At 43.7% G+C, this 21,352-nt stretch overlaps 1 protein-coding gene across 4 annotated transcripts in view; it reads right to left on the bottom strand.

Moving 5' to 3' along the window:
• Nucleotides 1–623: 623 nt before the first annotated feature.
• LOC132824519 (src substrate cortactin-like) overlaps nt 624–21,352 on the bottom strand; it is an 83,519-nt gene continuing 62,790 nt past the window's right edge. Inside the window, exons 11-17 of one of the 4 annotated variants that reach the window (XM_060839140.1) lie at nt 19,161–19,216; nt 11,066–11,135; nt 10,265–10,413; nt 6,829–7,089; nt 5,338–5,473; nt 5,053–5,124; nt 624–1,408 (exon numbers count right to left, since the gene is read on the bottom strand). In XM_060839140.1, coding sequence (XP_060695123.1) covers nt 1,272–1,408; nt 5,053–5,124; nt 5,338–5,473; nt 6,829–7,089; nt 10,265–10,413; nt 11,066–11,135; nt 19,161–19,216 — 881 coding nt within the window. In that variant the 3' untranslated portion in view covers nt 624–1,271. Of the gene's footprint in view, nt 1,409–5,052; nt 5,125–5,337; nt 5,474–6,828; nt 7,093–10,264; nt 10,414–11,065; nt 11,136–19,160; nt 19,217–21,352 lie in introns of all 4 variants that reach the window. The other 3 variants (XM_060839139.1, XM_060839143.1, XM_060839141.1) reach the window with 3 other exon arrangements.

Raw genomic sequence — 21,352 nt, 5'->3', positions numbered from 1 at the left:
GACAATAAGCCCTTGTTGTTAACACCACGATGGCCAGAGTTATGTCACTCAATGCCAGCAATGGAGAGCCAGCTGGTGTGTAACTGGTTTTGAAGCAAGTTGATGATCTCTCAGAACAATAATCAAATGTGTCTGTACTGAATATTTTGTAACAGAGAAATTTTCCTTCCACATACTATTAAGATTGTTGTTCTCTGTACCCAGTTCATTCTCCATCACAAAAGCTTTGTGTGAAGGGCAGAAGTTGCTTTGTGAAGATTTGAATTTGGGAGACCGCTAACTGTGAAGATTGTGGTTCCTGCCAAAACTCCATCCATCTTTCATCGCCTCAGAGACCAGACTGTTGACAATCTTGGTGTCATACCTGACCCTGACAGCATCATCACTTACAAACACCTGTTTCTAGCATCATAACATCAGCCCAGTTATACATGGAACCTAAATTATTGGACAAAAACGTATTTGTTTGCGTGTTAAATGATGCACAAGAGCACAATGGATCAGTTAAATCAAACTCTGGTTTATAAAGCAAAAAGGATTCTCTCTTTGGAACCTAACAGGCATCAAGTGAGTTCAGAAATCATTTGTTCAAAATTAAGACAGCTCACAAAATTAGCAAAACAGCAGATCTGGAACAAGTGTTGTGCAATAAAACCAGTTTAATTCTTGATAAACAAAGTACTGAAAAAGGCAACTTTTTTTAATAAAAACCCAAACCCATTTGTGAATCAGCAAATAGTCTCAATATTCTGCTTGAAATTCTATCAAGATAAGGGAGAATATACCAAAAATAATGAATGAATTAATTTACCATTAGTAAGGGGCTATTAAACCAGGGGGTATTTTAAACAAACCACATGGCTAAGATGAAAGGATTAAACTGGGCTGTGATATACAACCATTGCCACCTTATTTAAAACTTTAACTTGGTCACCAAGAAGTGATTGGTCTTACTTTGTAGGGAGCACCTGGAGAATTCATCAGTGCTCCCACACAACTAGCACATTGGTTCACACTGCTAGGGTTTCTGGTCAATTAGAAAGTGCATTTAACTTTATAAAGGACAGCATGCCAACACACCCTTTCTCAAAGGCATGTCAAAGATCAACTTGAAGCTCCTTCCCCCAGTGCTTTTGAAGATTGGATATTATGCAATGTCTAATTGCAACACAAGAGAAAAAGAAAACTTTATTCCCATTACTGAACACAATTCATGCTCATTTACACTGGAATTGTGCATTACGTCATCGATGTAAGTCAGTATGAGCTCTTCACTGTTTCAGTTCGACGTAGTTAGCTGGAAATAGACCGTATCGACCCCGGCACTCGCCACGCCACCACCCTTCATCAATCATCTCAATGTTGGTGATGATGTCATCAGGATCAAATGAAATTTCATCATCGCCATCTGGAACATTACACAAAGGCCACATTGTGAGTTACATAATGTCCAGCACGCAGGCAGGGCACTGCCTCCTTCCAGAAACCTCCACTTGCCTTCAGGTAATTACCTCGCCCTCTGAGCTGGTCACTATCCTGGAAATGGATCACCATTCCTGTAATGGCATTCTTCAGAATTTATTTTAGTTTTAAGTGACTCTCTCATATTTATGTCCTTAATTTTGGATTTTCCCACACCTGGAAACATCAACTCTTCATCTATCGCACCAAACCTACAAATCTTAGACAGGAGCTCGCAGCAGGAACACACCATTCGGCCCATTGAGCCTGTTGTAACATTCAATATAATCATTGCTGATCATTCAACTCAGTCCCTGGCCTCACTTCCCCCCCATACCTATTGAGCCCTTTAATTCTAAGAACAAGATCTAACTCCTTCCTGACAACATTCAGTGTTTCCTGTGGTTGAGAATTCTGCAGGCTCCCCACTATCCAAGGAAAGAGGTTCCTCCCGGTCTTTCTCCTGATCTCAGCTCTAGAGGCTTATCTTCATCCTGAGACTGCGACCCTGGTTCCAGACTTCCTGATCATCGGGAACATCCTTCCTGTTTGAATGTTAAAGGTTGGTATGAGACCCCCTGCCTCATTCTTCTTCTAGTCCTAACCAAGGTCCAAACATCAATCCAGGCACCCTGGGAATCCCAGTGGGAAACCTTTACCACATTCCCTCCATCACCAGAACATCCTTCCTTAGCTAAATAGGCCAAAACTCCAGGCCCTGTATAATTGCAGCAAGACCTCCCTGCTCCTGTACTCAAAGCCTCTCGCTGTGAAGGCCAATGTACCATTTCCCTTCCTCACTGCCTGCACGCTTAACTTCAGCAACTGGTGTATGAAGACACACAGGTCTCCTTACATCTCACCCTTTGCCAATCTATCACCATTTAATCCTAGTTTTACTACTACACATTTATCCACATTGACTGCTACGCGTTTGCCCATTTTCTTAGCCTATCCAAATCACCACTAAAGGATCTCTGCAGCTGAAAATGTGTTGCTGGAAAAGCGCAGCAGGTCAGGCAGCATCCAAGGAACAGGAAATTCGACGTTTCGGGCATAAGCCCTTCTTCCTCATTCCTGAAGAAGGGCTCACGCCCGAAACGTCGATTCTCCTGCTCTGATCTCCAGCATCTGCAGTCCTCACTTTCTCCTAAAGGATCTCTGCATCCTCCTGAGATTCCCCTCCCTCCCAAGCCTTACTTTATCTGAACATTTGGAGAAATTACATTTACTTCCCTCATCTAACGTATATTGTGACTAACTGGGGTCCACTAGTCACTCCCTGTCACTCTGAACAATTTAATTTCTGTTGTTTTCCATCTGCCAACCAGTTCAGTACACCATCCCCATTCCATGTACTTTAATTTTTATTTGGCAGTTTTTTATGTGGATCCTTATCAAAAGCACTCTGAAAATCCAAGTAAACTACATGCTCCGTCTTTTCCAGTCTATTAATGAGATCCTCAAGACATTCCAGCAGATCTGTATGGAATTACAACTTTCCCCCTTTGTAAGGGCAAGCTGATTCTGTCCAAGTGCTTTGCTGGTAAATTGTTTCAAATGGATTAGATTAGATTACTTACAGTGTGGAAACAGGCCCTTCGGCCCAACAAGTCCATGCTGACCCGCCGAAGCGCACCCACCCATACCCCTACATTTACCCCTTTACCTAACACTACGGGCAATTGAGCATGGCCAATTCACCTGACCCGCACATCTTTGGACTGTGGGAGGAAACCGGAGCACCCGGAGGAAACCCACGCAGACACGGGGAGAATGTGCAAACTCCACACAGTCAGTCGCCTGAGGCGGGAATTGAACGCAGGTCTCTGGCGCTGTGAGGCAGCAGTGCTAACCACTGAGCCACCGTGCCGCCCTGCTCACTCTAGCAATTTCCCCACTATCGATATCAAACTAACTCGTCAATAATTTCCTATTTTTTTCTGCCTCCCTTTTAATGAGTGGGGTGACATTTGCTACTCCCTCCCCCCACCAAACCACAGGAACAATTCCAGAGTCTATACAAGTGTGGAAGATGACCACTGCTGCACCTGCTATTTCTGGGGCCACTTCCTTAAGTAGTCTGGGACAAAGCTGATCAGGCCCTGGCGATAGATATGCCTTTAATTCCATTGGTTTGCCCAACATTTTGTCGTCACTAATAATTTTTTTTTTAATTCCTCCTTCCCATTCGGTCCTGTGTTATCCGATATATTTGGGATGTTACCTGGAATGGTACTTGTGATGTTACTTTGGGATGTTATTTGTGATTTTTGTGAAGACAGAACCAGAAGTAAATATTTAATTGAAGGAAAAACAGAAACTGCTGGAGAAACTCAGCAGGTCTGGCAGCATCTATGGAGAGAAATCACAGTTAATGTTTCCAGTCCAGTGGCCCTCTTCAGAGAGGACCCAAAATACTAACTCTGCTTTCTCTCCACAGATACTGCCAGACCTGCTGAGTTTCTCCAGAAATTTGTTTTTGCCAGATTTCCAGCATCTACAGCTCTTTATTTTGTTTTTATGTATTGAATTGGTCTGCTCTCTCTTTGTCCCCTGTTTCTTCTGACTGTTGGGAACCCACATTCATCGTTATTGATTTCTTTTCTCTTTGCATATTTATACCTATTGGCAGATTCTATGTCACCCGCAAGTTTAGTCACACAGTGCATTGTCCCTCTTCATCAGTCTTCTTGTCTGCGTTTGCTGGATTCTAAATTCTTCTCAATCCTCAACTCTATTGTTTTATGTTTGAGAATTTAATACTGTCCGTAACTTCCCTTGTTAGCCATAGTTTGACCATGCGCCATCTTTTAGTTTTATGCCAAACTGGAATGAACGTTTCGCAGTTGGTTTGTGCATTCTTTAAATGTTTGCCATTGCCTACCACTTTAAATAACAATCCCCAATAATCTGAGTAAACTCACACCCCATACCAGTCTCTGAAACAATTACACCACTCTCCACTCTAATGAAGAATTCTATCCTATTGTGTCACACTTCCCCAAGAGCCCACGCACAACTAGACTGCCAATTATTCCTTTCCCATTACAAACTCCCCAGTCAAGGTAACCTCTCTCCATTTGGTTCCTCAATATATTGATTCATAAAACTAGTCTTTATGCACTTCAAGAATTCCTTCTCCACACTGCTGTTACTGATTTGATTTGTCCAATCTATATGCAGACTGAAGTTACTCAGTATTACAGCTGTACTGTTATTATTTGCATATTGAATTCTCTTTTTAATGCCTTCCCAATATGCTAGGGGCCAATATAAGCCCAGACTATTGTTTTCTAATAGAAACCCCTTGGTGTTTCTAAGCTCAACCTGCACTGTTTCTACTTTAGCAGGAGCTAACATCCTTCTTCACCCTCACACTCCTTTCCTTTCACCATCCTAAATATCTCCATTTATTCACTATCCAACTTTCTGTTTTCTTGAGGAAAGTGTCTGAATCTGTTCAGTCCATCCTGATTGCTCTCAACTATCCCTCAGAGCTCTGATACTGCTCTAGCAAACCTTCCCCAGTGCTCCTGTCTGTAAACGGGCCACATTAGGGAGGACAGAGAGCTGCAGCCACACACTCACCAGCCTGGTAGTCATACAACGCCACGGCTGTGATCCCATACTCATTCCCATATTCAGCATAAGTGGGTTCATCTGGAAAAGACCACACAAGCTGGAATGGGAAACAATTCAAACAAAAATGTTCAAATCTTTTTAAAAAGATCCTCCTTTATAATAGGATTTTCCTCCCTTATAAAGCAGAAAACATTCTAATATTAAATGCAAGAAAATGTAAATAATTTAACACTGTACTTTCTATTTCAGGACCTTGGGAAGCAAAGGTTAAAACTGTGTATTTGCCATTACCTCTTTGGTAAGCTTGACTCTCATCCGGCATCTGATAAACTGCTTCTTGTTCATATGTTGTCTCTTGGTATTGTGGCTGCTCACTGCTGTAGGCAGGTTCAACCTCATAGACAGGCTCTTCCTGGGCAGGGGGCTCCTATTAAATTGGGAATATTTCAAACCTGTTACAACTTGCATTCCATATTGATTCCTTCCTACTGACTGAATGGTTGTACACAATTATCCAAAGTGGGAATGGATCATTAACTTTCCCTAACTGTCCTACAGTCACCATCCTTCATCTCCCTTTTATGTTTGCTTCTCTATGACTCGATCACCTCTTTACCTTTTGTGTTGGGTTTATGCACCATTTGCCCTCTTGCTGCTCCTCTGCCTCTGTCAAAAGTATTTTTAAAAATCTATTTTCCAACACATTTCAATTTGGAAGAGTCATACCAGACTCGAAATGTTAACTTTGCTTTCCCTCTGTTGCCAGACCTGCTGAGTTTCTCCAGAATTCCATGTTTGTTCCAGATTCCAAATATCTGCAGTATTTCACCTTTATTCATTTTTGTGCATTGGTTACAAAAGTTTTGGAAAACAATTGTTTTAAGAAACGATTGTTTCACAAGAGGAAATCGGTTAAAGGCTAGTGGTCACGTTAGCAAACCTTCCGAGGATGGGTGGATCAATACTGAGTACCCTATTCTCTTGGGTCTTCATTCTTGGACTGGACCACTACCTCCACACAGTTGGAGGGTATACTCACATGTGATACCTCAAGAGATATCAGGGGCAAAACGATGTCTCAAATTGTCTCAATTCCTCAGTTGTGAGCTACTAACAAGCTGTGCAACCTTTGGTCTAGTATTGTTCCACAGAGAGGGAAAAAGAAAATCAGATTTTAATAAAATCGGACTTCAGGGAGGTTCAAATAGCATTAGCTGCTGTTATGTTTTCCCATAGGGTTGCACAGTAATAAACTAGCTGCCGAGTTCTTTATTGTTCCCCTGTTCCCCAGGATGTGTAGCATGTTCATTCTCTCCCTTTTCAGATCCAATATGTGTTGCCCCTTGCTTGAGATTTTTTTTGCATGGGAGCAGCAGGATGGTTCAGTGGTTAGCATTGTTGCCTCTCAGCGCCAGGGGGCCAGGTTTGATTCCAGCCTTGGGCAACTGTCTATTTGGAGTACACACATTCTCCCAGTGTCTGCGTGAGTTTCCTCCCACAGTCCAAAGGACGTGCAGGTCAGGTGAATTGGCCATGCTCAACTGCCCATGGTGTTAGGTGCATTAGTCAGAGGGAAATGGGTCTGGGTAGGTTACTCTTCAGAGGGTTGGTGTGGACTTGTTGGGTCGAAGGGCCGGTTTCTGCACTGTAGGGAATCTAATCTAATCTACATTCTTTCTTTCTTTTATCTAACTTTTTTAATGAATAAACAACGTCCCTGAAATGAATTTCCAGATAAACAATTAAGAGAGATAGCGATTGAATATTAAAAACACTATTCACCTCATAAACTGGACTAGGTGATCGCTGCTCCTTCACAGGAGCTGGAGCGGGAGCTGGAGCTGGAGCTGGAGCTGGAGCTGGAGCTGGAGCTGGAGCTGGAGCTGGAGCGGGAGCGGGAGCGGAAACAGGTTCCTGGGATACAGGGGGCTCCCGAGAAGCAGGGGGCTCCCGAGAAGCAGGGGGCTCCCGGGAAGCAGGGGGCTCCCGGGATGCAGGGGGCTCCCGGGATGCAGGGGGCTGGTTCTTTGTGAATTCTTGCTCCTGCTTTACAAAAAGAAAAAATATTTCATGTTAATACACTTATTGTTCAGAAATAATATTTTCACAGTTCACTTATCAGTAGAAATAAACGGAATCAAAAATTAAGGGAATCATCCAATAATTCTCATGGTTGTCCCCCCCAATTTCATCATTTCTTTTGAAACAGTAAAGATTTCTAATAAATGTTTCTCTTTGTTGTTACTTGAATACAAGAATTCCTTTTACACTTATTCATAAAGGGTTTGAATTGAGTTCAGCTACAATCAAGATGCATTTACAAAATCTTTGCTGAGATGAATTATTAAATATTCCGATACTAAAATCTCAGTTTGGCATTTACCAGATTCCAGCTCCAACTCTACATGGGGGACCTGGTGACAAGTCCATGCAAACTTGCATTTTTATAGCCAAGATGAGAAGTCACATGACGCCAGGTTATAGTCCAACAGGTTGGTTTGAAATCAGAAGCTCTCAGAGCGCTGCCCCTTTGTCGAACTTGGTTAGACTATAATCTGGGATCATGTGACTTTTCACCATGTCCTACACCGGCAGATCCACATTTTTATAGCCACCTCCACAGCACCTGGGCTTCTCAAGGTGTTTCAAGTTTATTGGGTTCCTTGTTGTGTTGTAGACAGACCTCATTACCATAGTAGGGACCACAACCTCGGAATATATCAGAGATGTACAGCACGGAAACAGACCCTTCAGTCCAACTCATCCATGCCAACCAGATAATGAGGAAATTAAATCAGTTACTTACCATAATTCATTTAAAAACAATCACCATATTTGTAATCATTGCATCATCTTATCCTGAAACGTTTAATTGTTTAATCTAACAAAGAGCAGCTTTAAGCTCATACTTCCAAATCATAAATGAGCTCCCCACAGTCTTTCCATTTAAATAAATAACTTAGAATAAGTAGCTAAATGTGAATGGAACAATATCTTTAGAAACATTTAGTTGAAAGATAGCAATGTTAATCGGCTTAACATGATGGTGCTAAAGCATGGACATTTATGTGGCACCTTTCCAGGTCTAAATACTTACAGTTAACACTCACAGAGTAATATCCTATGAACAATACAATGAACAATCAGTCAATCAGAAAACGGAAACAGCAGTTGGTCATTCAGACTCTCTCCTGTCACTGGAGAGACCTTGACTGACCAGAAGCTCAGCTCTATCCAGCAGCAATGGCTCTCTCTCACTCTTCATCATGGTTCAATGACAATCCATCATAGAGACTGACAGGAGTATTAGAGAGATACTGTGAGCCATTGATCCCATGCTATTCAATCTGAACCCAAGATTATCAATTTATCTAGCATTTCACTTTGGAACAACTCACATATGTAATACCTTCAGGATAGGAAATATTTCTTCTCTTCCTAATTAGCCTAGTGCTCTGTTAAGGCCATATTTCCCTGACCTACAGTCTCCTATAAGTGGGAAAAATCTTTATTGAACAATTTAATTCAAAATCCTATAATCCATAACCATAACTGTGTTTGAACCTTTTTACATATCTAAGGAATAATGCTTTGACAACTTTCTCATTTCTTCACATTCTTCATGAAAACCATGGAACCAAATCACTCATCCTCACTGGGCCCTGGGTTAATGTCCTGAACCCCCAGATTGACAGCACCATCAGCAGATCGGTCATCCAAAGGTAACATGTCACTCATACCATGAATGAATCAAACAGCAGACCCCAGTATCTGAAGTCTCACTGAGAAATTCTTACAGATTTCTGATAAAGCCCAAAGCTTGTAGCAGCATTTTAACCCATTAAAACACTACAACCTCACACCCACCCAACATCAACTGTCTGCCTCTTATTCCTCATCACTTCACTGGAACTGCTCATCAGAAAGTGGGTTAGATCGAACACACCACCATAACTTCATCTAAACATTGATCACCCACATCACTATCACATTACAGCTCTGTCAGGTTCTGTGGAGATAGAGACAGAGAATTAACGATTTCAGGTGAAGGGCTTATGCCCGAAACGTCGAATTTCCTGTGCCTTGGATGCTGCCTAACCTGCTGTGCTTTAACCAGCAACACATTTTCAGCGATTAACGATTTCAGTCTGGTTACAACTCTCTGGACAGAATTGAATCATTCCTGACAAAGTTTCACTGGGGTTGAAATGTTAACTCGGTTTCTCTCTGCACAGATTCTGTAAGACCTGCTGGGTTTTTCCAGCAATTTCTGGGTGTGTTTCAGATTTCCAGCACCCGCAGCTCTTTGTTTACTTGTCACATTTCTGCTTGTGTACAAATATGCAGCTGTGCTTCCTGCCTTACAACAGAGCAAACACTTCCAAAGTATCTGCTGGCTGTCAAATGCTTTGGGATATTTGAAAGTGCCATTGAATTTCAAATCTTTCTTTTAGAACATTCTCAGCTTGTCACAGAGCAAGAAAACCAAATAAATATCACAACTACGAACTGAATTCTTTGAAATTACTAACTTGATTCTTGGCATAATTTGGATTGCATTCAATGCGGGAGTGATCAACTAGTCAATAATTATTGTGTTTCCTATTCCAAACCTTCTATTGGCACGTTGCCCGTGGCAGGTGAGTTAGTCACTGGCTCACTGCAGGTTGGGGGGATCTGGCTGTGTACAAATTGGCTGCAATGGTTTCCATACTGCAGCTGTGACTACACCTCAGAAAGGTTTTGTTTATTGCATAGCAGTTTGGAACATCCTGAGTTTGGGAAAAGTACCGTATAAATACAAGCCTCTGCTTTCAGTATTGGCTGGAAGCCACAGTTTGTACTATTGGGTCAAACATAGATGGATGGGCAGTCACAATGCAACCAAAACCTGGATCCAGACTGAGAGACACTGAAAACCAGCAACATAACCCTGTGGTCATTCATTAGGGGCCACTCCTCAAACTCAACACTGTACTCGGAGATTTCACCCCCACCAGGGAAGGTGATTACAGTCAAACAAAGAGCGATTCCTCTGGGACGGTAAAGCCGCTTGGTTCAGCGTAAGTTTACATCCAGCAGAAACCAGCCAGACATTCGAGCAGCTCTCGTTTGCTCCATTTCTAGACTAGAAAATGCTCAAACCCCAGACTGATTGACCAGGTGCCAGTTCTGCATCAGCATCAAGAGTGCCAAAGTACAAAGGTTTGTCACCAACCTCCAACTTCCTCTTGGCTTCCTCCTGTTCTTGTTTCTCAGTAGCCCGACGCCGAGCTCTCTCCTCCTCTGCCTTCTTCCTATCCTCGTCCTCCTTCACTTTGGCAATGTTCTCAAACTTGGAACGGATGCTACTTGCACTTGCATTGGCTGCAAAGCAGACAGAATGGACTAAATTACAGTAAAATTATAGTAAGATAAAATACTGTGGATGCTGTAAATCCAAGAAGAAGAACACAGAGTGCTGGAGAAGCTTAGCAGGTCTGGCAGCCTCTGTACAGGAAGACACAGATAATGTTTCAAATCTGACATAAGTTTTCTTCAGAACTGCTTGAGAATGCAGCCAATCGTGAAGTTTCATTGATATCCTCACTGATTCCCAAAAACACCTCGAGGAGCCTGCCAACAGAGCAGCGATTTCCAACGATTTACATAAATGTGAGAAAGACAAACTACAGAGTGAAAACCAAAGAATTGCAGATGCTGTAAATCAGAAAGAACAGAAGTTGCTGGAAAAGCTCAGCAGGTCTGGCAGTATCTGTGCAGAGAAATCAGAGTTAATGTTTCGGGTCCGGTGATCCTCAGAACAGTTCTGAGGAAGAGTCACTGGATCCAAAACTTTAACTTTGATTTGTCTTTACAAGCCACAAAGTGAAATGCCTCCACGATCAGGGAAGCTAATTGGGTACGGGCTGGGAGTGATCAGGAGATCAGGCCACAAGGATCCAGCCATGATATCAGCACCACGTTAAACCAAAGGCATCGCTCTGGACAGGGGTCTCTGAGTGACATGTATACGTACCAGCTTCGACCGGCTTCGTTTTCTGATAGGCTGGAGACAGCTGCTCGACATCATCGAAGGAGGCAGCACTCTGTAATCAGGTAGTTCAACATTAGAACAGCTTCTCTCTAACTCCACCCCTGCCCTTGTTTACTGCTGCTACCTTCACAATGGTATTTTTTTCTCCAGTTATATGTGAACTAATTTAAAGCTTTGTCAACACAAATTCTTTCAGGCTATTGATTAGAAACCTTCAATTATAACAGACTCAAAAAAATGCACATATTCTACAAACACTAGCAGATCCATTGTATCAAACAAGACCCTGTTTTACTGAGAAATAACATTAACCACAGCATTACAGACCAATAAGTCTGACATCAGTCACAGGGAAATAACTGGAGACAATTCTGAAGGAGAGAATTAATCTCCACTTGGAAAGGCAAGGTTCGATCAGGGATAGTCAGCGTGGTGTTGGCAGAGGGAGGTCAAATTCGATTGAATTGAGGTGACGATCAGGTGTTTTGATGAAGATAATGTAGTTGATGCAGTTTATATGAATTTCAGCAAAACCTTTCGCAAGGTCCCATATGGGAAAGTGATAAAGAAGGTAAAAAGTACAAGATTGGCCAGATGTTTGACAATGAGGAAGGAGGTACTTGGTTACAGAAAGATACAAAGGGATTGGTCAATTGGGCAGATCAGTGGCAGATGGAATTCAACCCTGATAAATGTGAGGTGATGTACTTTGGAAGCAGGAACATGACAAGGGGGTAATTAATAACTACAGGGCATGAGTAAGCTCTGCAGTATCTAGGGATGTCTGCCCACAGATCCCTGAAGGTAGCATGGCAGTTTAACAGGATAGTTAAAGTGGCAGATAGGGCAATTATCGTTATCAGTCATGGCATCGATTCTAAGAGTAGGGAGGTGATGTTGGAGCAGTACAGGACTTTGGTGAGGCCACAGCTGGAGTACTGTGTGCAGTTCTGGTCACCTCACTATAGGAGTGCAGGGGGTGCAGAGGAGATTCACCAGGACGTTGCCTGAGATGGAGCATTCCAGCAAAGATGGGAGGCTGCATAAGCTCAGGTTGTTTTCTGTGGAGCAGAGAAGGTTAAAAGGGGAACATGATTGAGATGTATAGGATTATCAGGGGAATGGACAGGGGGTGGGTGGGCGGGGGAATAGGAAGCAACTGTTTCCCTCAGCCAAAGGTCAATAACAAGGGGACATCACTTCAAAGTGAAAGACTCTCAGTGGATTTGAGGGAAAATGTTTTCACCCAGAGTGTGGATGGGGTGCGGCTCACCCCTTTCCGCCTTCCGCAAAGACGTTCCCTCCGTGACTACCTGGTCAGGTCCACCCCCTCCTGCAACCCACCCTCCCATCCTGGCACCTTCCCCTGCCACCGCAGGAACTGTAAAACCTGCACCCACACCTCCTCCCTCACCTTCATCCAAGGTCCTAAAGGAGCCTTCCACATCCATCAAAGTTTTACCTGCACATCCACTAATATCATTTATTGTATCCGTTGCTCCCGATGCGGTCTCCTCTACATTGGGGAGACTGGACGCCTCCTAGCAGAGCGCTTTAGGGAACATCTCTGGGGCACCCGCACCAATCAACCACACCGCCCCGTGGCCCAACATTTCAACTCCCCCTCCCACTCTGCCGAGGACATGGAGGTCCTGGGCCTCCTTCACCGCTGCTCCTTCACCAGATGCCTGGAGGAAGAACGCCTCATCTTCCGCCTCGGAACACTTCAACCCCAGGGCATCAATGTGGACTTCAACAGTTTCCTCATTTCCCCTTCCCCCACCTCACCCTAGTTCCAAACTTCCAGCTCAGCACTGTCCCCATGACTTGTCCGGACGTGTCCTACCTGCCTAGCTCCTTTTCCACCTATCCACTCCACTCTCTCCTCCCTGACCTATCACCTTCATCCCCATCCCCACTCATGCATTGTACTCTATGCTACTCTCTCCCCACCCCCACCCTCCTCTAGCTTATCTCTCCACGCTTCAGGCTCTCTGCCTTTATTCCTGATGAAGGGCTTTTGCCCGAAACGTCGATTTCGCTGCTCGCTGGATGCTCTTCCAGCACCACTGATCCAGAGTGTGGAATGCACTGCCTGGGAAGGGAGTTGAAGGGGAAAACTTCACAACTTCAGTACTTTGTCTGAACACTTGAAATGTCATAAAATTCAAGGCTATGGGCTAAGTGTGGAAAAGTGGGGCTTGTGTAGATTGAGTGGTTTTTGGTGATGCAGACTTAATGGGCCGAAAGGCCTCTCTGTACTGTATGATTCTATTTTCCTGGTAAAAAGTGGAGCAGGTGACCAAGAACACAACATGAAAGCCTCCGTTAGAAGACTAAGATTCGTTGAGAAGCAGGGGACAGGGGTTCCATCTTTGTTGAGCTGTTCCCCTCTCCCAAAATAAACATTGAAGAGTGCCCAAGTGTGTTCAGTCAGCATTTTCCCGAACTCTGGTCACAGTCTCAAAGTCTCAACAGTGAAGGGGCAGAGGGAAAAGCAAAGCAAATAAAATTAAAGTTGGGAGTCAAAGCAAACTTAACTGAACAGTGATATAAATATTAAACTTAACACTGATAACTTTCAACTCAAAGTGAGGAACTGTTAATGTCTCAGTTTTACTAATCATTATGTGATGTAAATCCATGGAGGATTACAATTAACATTAATATAGAGCTTTTAATATAAATGAAGCACTGCTGTTATTTTATATGCAAAATATGACAACAGGGAGAGACGGAGAGGAATGCTTCCAGGGATCTGGCTGCGGGTGGGACTGGCTAAGGTAGGAGCTCTGGTTACAGAGGCTTGTATCAGAATGGAGGACAGGTTTGGATAGGATAGATGACAGAAAACTGTTCCCACCAGCTGATGGTCCAAGGATTTGTGGGGGCAGGAACACATATTTAAGGTTTAAACAAGGAGAACGTGGTCAAGAACTTTGTTTTTTTTTCCAATACGGCCAGTGGCAGTAAACCGGGACATGGCTTCCTGAGCAGGAACAAGGGGTTCATACGGAGAGGGGAGGGCCCTGAAAGGAAATTAATGTGTAAGGTTACAGGGACAGAGCAGGGTGGTAGTGGTGAGGCTGACCACTCCATAGGGCCAGTATACATGCAATAGGCCCAACAACCTCCTCTGTTGGTCTGAGAGTTCGGGGCAAATGGCTCAATTTTAAAGCAGAAAGGAGTTAGGTGATACAGAAGTTTTCGAGATCTGATTATTGAATGGAGAGGAAGAGAGGAAGTGGGAAAATAGGAGACAAACGCAGTTTTATTGGATAAATATTAAACCAGAATATCAAATGTTGCTAAGCAACTTCACTTCCAATAATCAACAGGACTTTGCTTGGGGACAGCTGACATTTGGCCAGGTTTGTAATGTCCAATTACAAAAAGGATGCAGCAGCCTTTACAATCAGGTACAGCCTAGAGTCTCTCAGTCAATCCCAGCTTTAAAAACCCATAGTGCAACAAACTGAAATTGGGGGTTATTAAAACAAGAAGATTATATTCAACGACGGTGATTCAGTTGCTGAGGGATAAACTGAGCAATATTAAAAGGACAGGACATTCATGACCACGCGCACAACAGTCACAACATTGAGAGATCCTGTAAAGGATAAAACAAGCAATTGGAAAGGGGCACAGGGGAAACAGCTCCAATTTAAAGTCAGTACTGACTCGAAGAACCAAATAATCTTTTCCAATGAAAAAAAAACAAAGAACTTCAGGTGTGGAAATCAGAAACAAAAACAGAAATTGCTGGAAAAGCTCAGCAGTATCTGTGGGAGAGAAAGCAGAATTAATATTTTGGGTCCACTGATACTTTCTTCAGAACCTGGCATTTTTCCAACAATTTCTGTTTCAGCCTCTTCCAATGATGCTATCTGCATCAATCAATTCCAGACATCTTCACTATCATGTTAAAGAATTTTGGATTAAAATTTACATTTCTTTTTATCCAAACTCACTCGTCATTCACAGGTTCAACTGCAAGATATCACAAACAGCCACAATATCAGAATACTAGCAGACAGGGCAGCTGGAGAGAGCCATTAATAACGTAGACAGGATTCAGTGACAGGAGCCGAGTACAGGAGCAGGGAAGTCGAGTTGAACTTGTATCAGACACTGGTTCACCTTCAGCTGGAGTGGGCATCAGGAGCATGAGGTGAAGGTGTTGGAGACAGTGCAGGAACCTTTGAGTGAGGAACTTCAGTTACATCAACAGGAGGAAGCAGCTGGGGCTGTTCTCCAGACTGAAGGGGAGATTTGATTGAGGTGTTCAAAATCAGAGAGGTCTGGGCAGAGCAGATACTGAGAAATCACTGCATTGGTGGAACAGTTGGGGATCAGGAGGCACATGTTTAAATAATCAGTTAAAGAAGCAACAGAGACATGAAGAAGACCTTTTTCATGTGAGAAATGGTTGGGGTCTGCACTATAATACCAGAGGATGGGGTGCAGGCTTTGAGAAAGAAGCAAGATGCTTATTTGAAAAGGAAGAATGTGCAGCATTACAGGGAGAAGGCAGGGGAGTGACACTGGGTAAGCCGTTCATAGTGATAGGATGGGGAAGATGGACCAAATGGACAGAGCTTAGAGTCAGACAGTCGTAGAGATATACAGCACGGAACAGACCCTATGGTCCAACTCGTCCACACCAACCAGATATCCCAACCCAATCTAGTCCCACCTGCCAGCCCCCGGCCCATGTCCCTCCAAATCCTTCCTAACCATATACCCATCCAGATGCCTTTTAAATGTTGCAATTGTACCAGCCTCCACCACATCCTCTGGCAGCTCATTCCATACACGTACCACCCTTTGTGTGAAAATGTTGCCCCTTAGCTCTCTTTTATATCCTTCCCCTCTCACCCTGAACCTATGCCCTCTAGTTCTGGACTCCCCCACCCCAGGGAAAAGACTTTGCCTATTCATCCTATCCATGCCCCTCATAATTTTGTAAACCTCTATAAGGTCACCCCTCAGCCTCCGATGCTCCAGGGAAAACAGCCCCAGCCTGTTCAGCCTCTCCCTGTAGCTCAAATCATCCAATCCTGGCAATATCCTTGGAAATCTTTTCTGAACCCTTTCAAGTTTCACAACATCCTCCCAATAGGAAGGAGACCAGGATTGCACGCAATATTCCAATAGTGGCCTAACCAATGTCCTGTACAGCCGCAACATGACCTCCCAACTCCTGTACTCAATACTCTGACCAATAAAGAAAAGCATACCAAACGCCTTCTTCACTATCCTATCTACCTGCAACTCCACTTTCAAGGAGCTATGAACCTGCACTCCAAGATCTCTTTGTTCAGCAACACTTCCTAGGACCTTACCATTAAGTGTATAAGCCCTGTTAAGATTTGCTTTCCCAAAATGCAGCACCTCGCATTTATCTGAATTAAACTCCATCTGCCACTTCTCAGCCCATTAGCCCATCTGATCAAGATCCTGTTGTAACCCCAAGGTAACCCTTTTTGCTGTTCACTACATCTTCAATTTTGGTGTCATCTGCAAACTTACTAACTATACCCTTATGCTCACATCCAAATCATTTATATAAATGATAAAAAGTAGTGGACCCAGCAGCGATCCTTGTGGCACTCCACTGGTCACAGGCCTCCAGTCTGAAAAACAACCCTCCAGCACCACCCTCTGTCTTCTACCTTTGAGCCAGTTCTGTATCCAAATGGCTACTTCTCCCTGTATTCCATGAGATCTAACCTTGCTAATCAGTCTCCTGTGGGGAACCTTGCCAAATGCCTTAGTGTAGTCCATTTAGATCACATCTACCGCTCTGCACTCATCAATCCTCTTGGTTGAGTTTTTTGAAGAAGTAACAAAGTTTGTGAGACATGATTTCCCACCCACAAAGCCATGCTGACTATCCCTAATCAATCCTTGCCTTTCCAAATACACATACATCCTTGCCCTCAGGATTCCCTCCATCAACTTGCCTACCACCGAGGTCAGGCTCACTGGTCTATAGTTCCCTGGTTTGTCCTTACCACCCTTCTTAAACAGTGGCACCATGTTAGCCAGTCTCCAGTCTTCCGGCACCTCACCTGTGACTGTCAATGATATAAAAATCTCAGCAAGAGGCCCAGCAATCACTTCTCTAGCTTCCCACAGAGTTCTAGGGTACACCTGATCAGGTCCTGGGGATTTATCCACTTTTATGCATTTCAAGACATCTAGCACTTCCTCCTCTGTAATCTGGACATTTTTCAAGATGCCACCATCTATTTCCCTACAGTCTATATCTTCCATATCCTTTTCCACAGTAATTACTGATCTCCTGCAGCTCCACACAAAGGCCACCTTGCTGATCTTTGAGGGGCCCTATTCTCTCTCTAGTTACCCTTTGTCCTTAAATGTATTTGTAAAAACCCTTTGGATTCTCCTTAATTCTATTTGCCAAAGCTATCTCATGTCCCCTTTCTGCCCTCCTGATTTCCCTCTTAAGTGTACTCCTACTTCCTTTATACTCTTCTAAGGATTCACTCGATCTACCCTGTCTATTCCTGACATATGCTTCCTTCTTTTTCTTAACCAAACCTTCAATTTCTTTAGTCATCCAGCATTCCCTATACCTACCAGCCTTTCCTTTCACCCTGACAGGAATATACTTTCTCTGGATTCTTGTTATCTCATTTCTGAAGGCTTCCCATTTTCCAGCCGTCCCTTTACCTGCGAACATCTGCCTCCAATCAGCTTTTGAAAGTTCTTGCCTAATACCGTCAAAATTGGCCTTTCTCCAATTTGGAACTGTAACTTTTAGATCTGGTCTATCCTTTTCCAACACTATTTTAAAACGAATAGAATTATGGTCGCTGCTCCCAAAGTGCTCCCCCACTGACACCTCAGTCACCTGCCCTGCCTTATTTCCCAACAGTAGGTTAAAGTTTGCACCTTCTCCCGTAGGTACATCCACATACTGAATCAGAAAATTGTCTTGTACACACTTAACAAATTCCTCTCGATCTAAACCCTTAACACTATGGCAGTCACACTCTATGTTTGGACAATTAAAATCCCTACCATTACCTCCCCATTATTCTTACAGATAACGGAGATGTCATTACAAATTTGTTTCTCAATGTCCCTCTGACGATTGGGAGATCTATAATACAATCCCAATAAGGTGATCATCCCTTTCTTATTTCTCAGTTCCACCCAAATAACTTCCAGGAATATCCTCCCTCAGCACAGCTGTAATGCTATCCCTTCTGAAAAATGCCACTCCCCCTCCTCTCTTGCCTCCCTTTCTATCCTTCCTGTAGCATTTGTGTCCTGGAACATTAAGCTGCCAGTCCTGCCCATCCCTGAGCCATGTTTCTGTAATTGCTATGATATCCCAGTCCCATGTTCCTAACCATGCCCTGAGTTCATCTGCCTTCCCTGTTAGACCCCTTGCATTGAAATAAATGCAGTTTAATTTATTAGTCCTACCTTATTCTTTACCTTGTCCCTGCCTGCCCTGACTGTTTGACTCACTTCTGTTCTCAGCTGTACCTGTCTCAGATTGATCAGTTATAAAACGAATCACCACCATTTGCTGATATCGGATGAGCTCTTGGTGGATTTGCTGCCATCATTCCCTTCCCTGGTTGGGCTTGACAAGGTCAAATGTGATTGAAGACAGTCACTTAGTGATCAAACAAGACAAAACAAGATGGTGTTTATTGCAAGACAGCAACTAGGTACAAGTTACACTGATGTGGTAGACATTGTCACAGAGAATAAGCAAGTCCCAGATGATCAGACTTACCTCCTTGGAGATCCCAAGCTTTACCTTGCCCCAGTTTGTGGGCATCATCGTAATGTGTGATGCTTAAGGAATTTATCATTAACCCATTCAGACTCTGATACAACAGGGAGATTCCAGATTCTTCCCTTTCCCAGGAAATCACATGGTTTTAATGTTAGCACCATGTTGTAGGAGTTATCAGGATGTTATAACTGAATGAATCAGTGTTGTCTTGTTGGATAGTTGCATTGTGACTGAGTGATGGAGTGGCTGTGCGCGCTACATTGACATAGAAGACAGTTCATTGCAGTCACTCACCTTATCCATCCGATCTTTTTGAACTCCATATTTGCCACCAAATCCCTTAGAATAATCTGAAATAAAGAGATGAGAGAATAAGGTGCAGCCACACAAGAGGTATTCAGAAATAAAGGGAGTGACCATGCATCATTCAATGAGGCAGCCAAACAGAATGCAAAACATACAGCCAAGATTGGAATAGGCTCAGTAAGGTCAGATCCAAAGAGGAGATTTATAATGATGTGCATTATTGATCGAGCTTTGTGGCTTTGTGCCTTTTGAAATTGATCAGTTTATCAGAGGAAAGTAAATGAGATGTTGGAATGAATGACCTGATTACTACAGCCATGCTGAGGGCCAGTCTATCAGGGGAACAGGTGCTGATTGGCTTGATCAACATAAACATACAAGCAGAAATAAAGTCTACAGGTTCAACAGGACAATGACAAATAAATGCACCAGTTTGTAGCACAGACCTTTGGAGGCATTTAGCCAGAAAATTACTTATCCCCCTCTTGGGGTCAGAAATTAATTGGATGATCAAGGTTATATCATTTCTATCCATCCCCAGACTGAGAAATCTCTTCTCCACCAAATAAAGCTGAGCTGATCAGGTTCAGGGATCAGGGATCAGGGATCAGGGAATTCAGTCCTTTCAAGCCAATCCCATCATTCAATGAGATCATATCTGATTTGATTAGAATTTCAAACCCACTTTCTGTTTATTCTCTGCTCACATCCCCTCTCCCCCCCCCCCCCCCCCCCCCCACCCCCATTGTCTTTCAGACATCACTCATGGAGCCTCTAACCCCCATAGGGCCTGGTTCCACACCGTAGGGAATCTTAACCAATTGAATCTAAACAGCAGTACCCTCTGGGGAGAGAATTTCACATCCGAATGACACTCCGAGAGAAAGGAAATTCTCATCTCATTTTGAAGCACTGTTTCAGTCTCTCCCAGAAAAGGAACCACCCTTTCCCAAACCCCTCAAGATCTTCAGTTTGAAAGAGATTACTTCCTATACTCCTGTGGGTTGATGTTACCATGGTCATGGTGCGTCCGATCTCTGACACCACCCCTTCCATCATACAGTGATGTTGCTACAGCACTGACATCACCAGCTCTTCACACACTCAGCTTACCTCCCAACACAAGGTGCTTTTATTTTTATCCATTTGTGGGACATGGGTGTTGCTGGCCGGATCAGGATTTATTACCCGTTCCTAGTTGCCCCCCCCCCGAGGTGGCGATGGTGGTGAGCTACCTTCTTGAATCTTTGGGGTTACCCACAATGCCCTTAGGGAGGGATTTCCAGGATTCTGGCACAGCAACACTGAAGGAACGGCGATATATTTCAAAATCAGGATGGTGAGGGGCTCGGAGGGAACTTGCAGGGGGTGGTGTTCTCATGTATCTGCTGCCCTTGTCCTTCTCGATGGAAGTGGTTGTAAGTTTGGAAGGTGCTGTCTGAGGATCTTCCATGAATCTCTGCAGTGCATCTTGTAGACGGTACACACTGCTGTTACTGAGCGTCGGTGGGGGAGGGAGAGGATGCTTGTGGATCTGGTGCCAATCAAGTGGCTGCTTTATCCCTGGATGGTGTCAAGCTTCTTGAGTGTTGTTGGAGCTGCACTCATCCAGACAAGTGGGGAGTATTCCATCACACTCCTGACTTGTGCCGTGTAGATGGTGGACAGGCTTTTAAGAGTCATGTTTGACCCAAGGGCTATAATGAGGTCAGGAGCGGAGTGACCCTGGGGGAACCCAAACTGGGCGTCACTGAGCAGATTATAGCTGAGCAGGTGCTGCTTGGTAGCTCTGTCACTGACACTTTTCATCACCTTACTGATGATTGAGGGGAGACTGATGGGGCAGGAGTTAGTCAGGTTGGATTTGTCCTGCTTTTTGTATACAGGACATACCTGGGCAATCTTAAACATTGTCAAGTAGATGGCAGCATTGTAGCTTAAAGTCTGGACATTTGTATTAGCCAAGTGGGAAGTTTATTTATTAGCAGCTTGACTTCCAGCTAATAGTTTAGAAATCAGATTATGAGGAAGATTCTACTCAATGTTCTTTGGCATAACTTCTGAATTGGGGATTTAAATCATGGTATCGAGTTTGTGGACAGAATGTCAGTGTGTCGCGTTGAAATAAACATTTACCTTTCACTAAAACAAGATTTGAAACTGTCACATTTCCACGTGTG

Source organism: Hemiscyllium ocellatum, chromosome 18, assembly GCF_020745735.1.
Source record: "Hemiscyllium ocellatum isolate sHemOce1 chromosome 18, sHemOce1.pat.X.cur, whole genome shotgun sequence".
NCBI classification, from domain to species: Eukaryota; Metazoa; Chordata; class Chondrichthyes; order Orectolobiformes; family Hemiscylliidae; genus Hemiscyllium; species Hemiscyllium ocellatum.
This window is presented reverse-complemented; position numbering and strand designations above follow the sequence as displayed.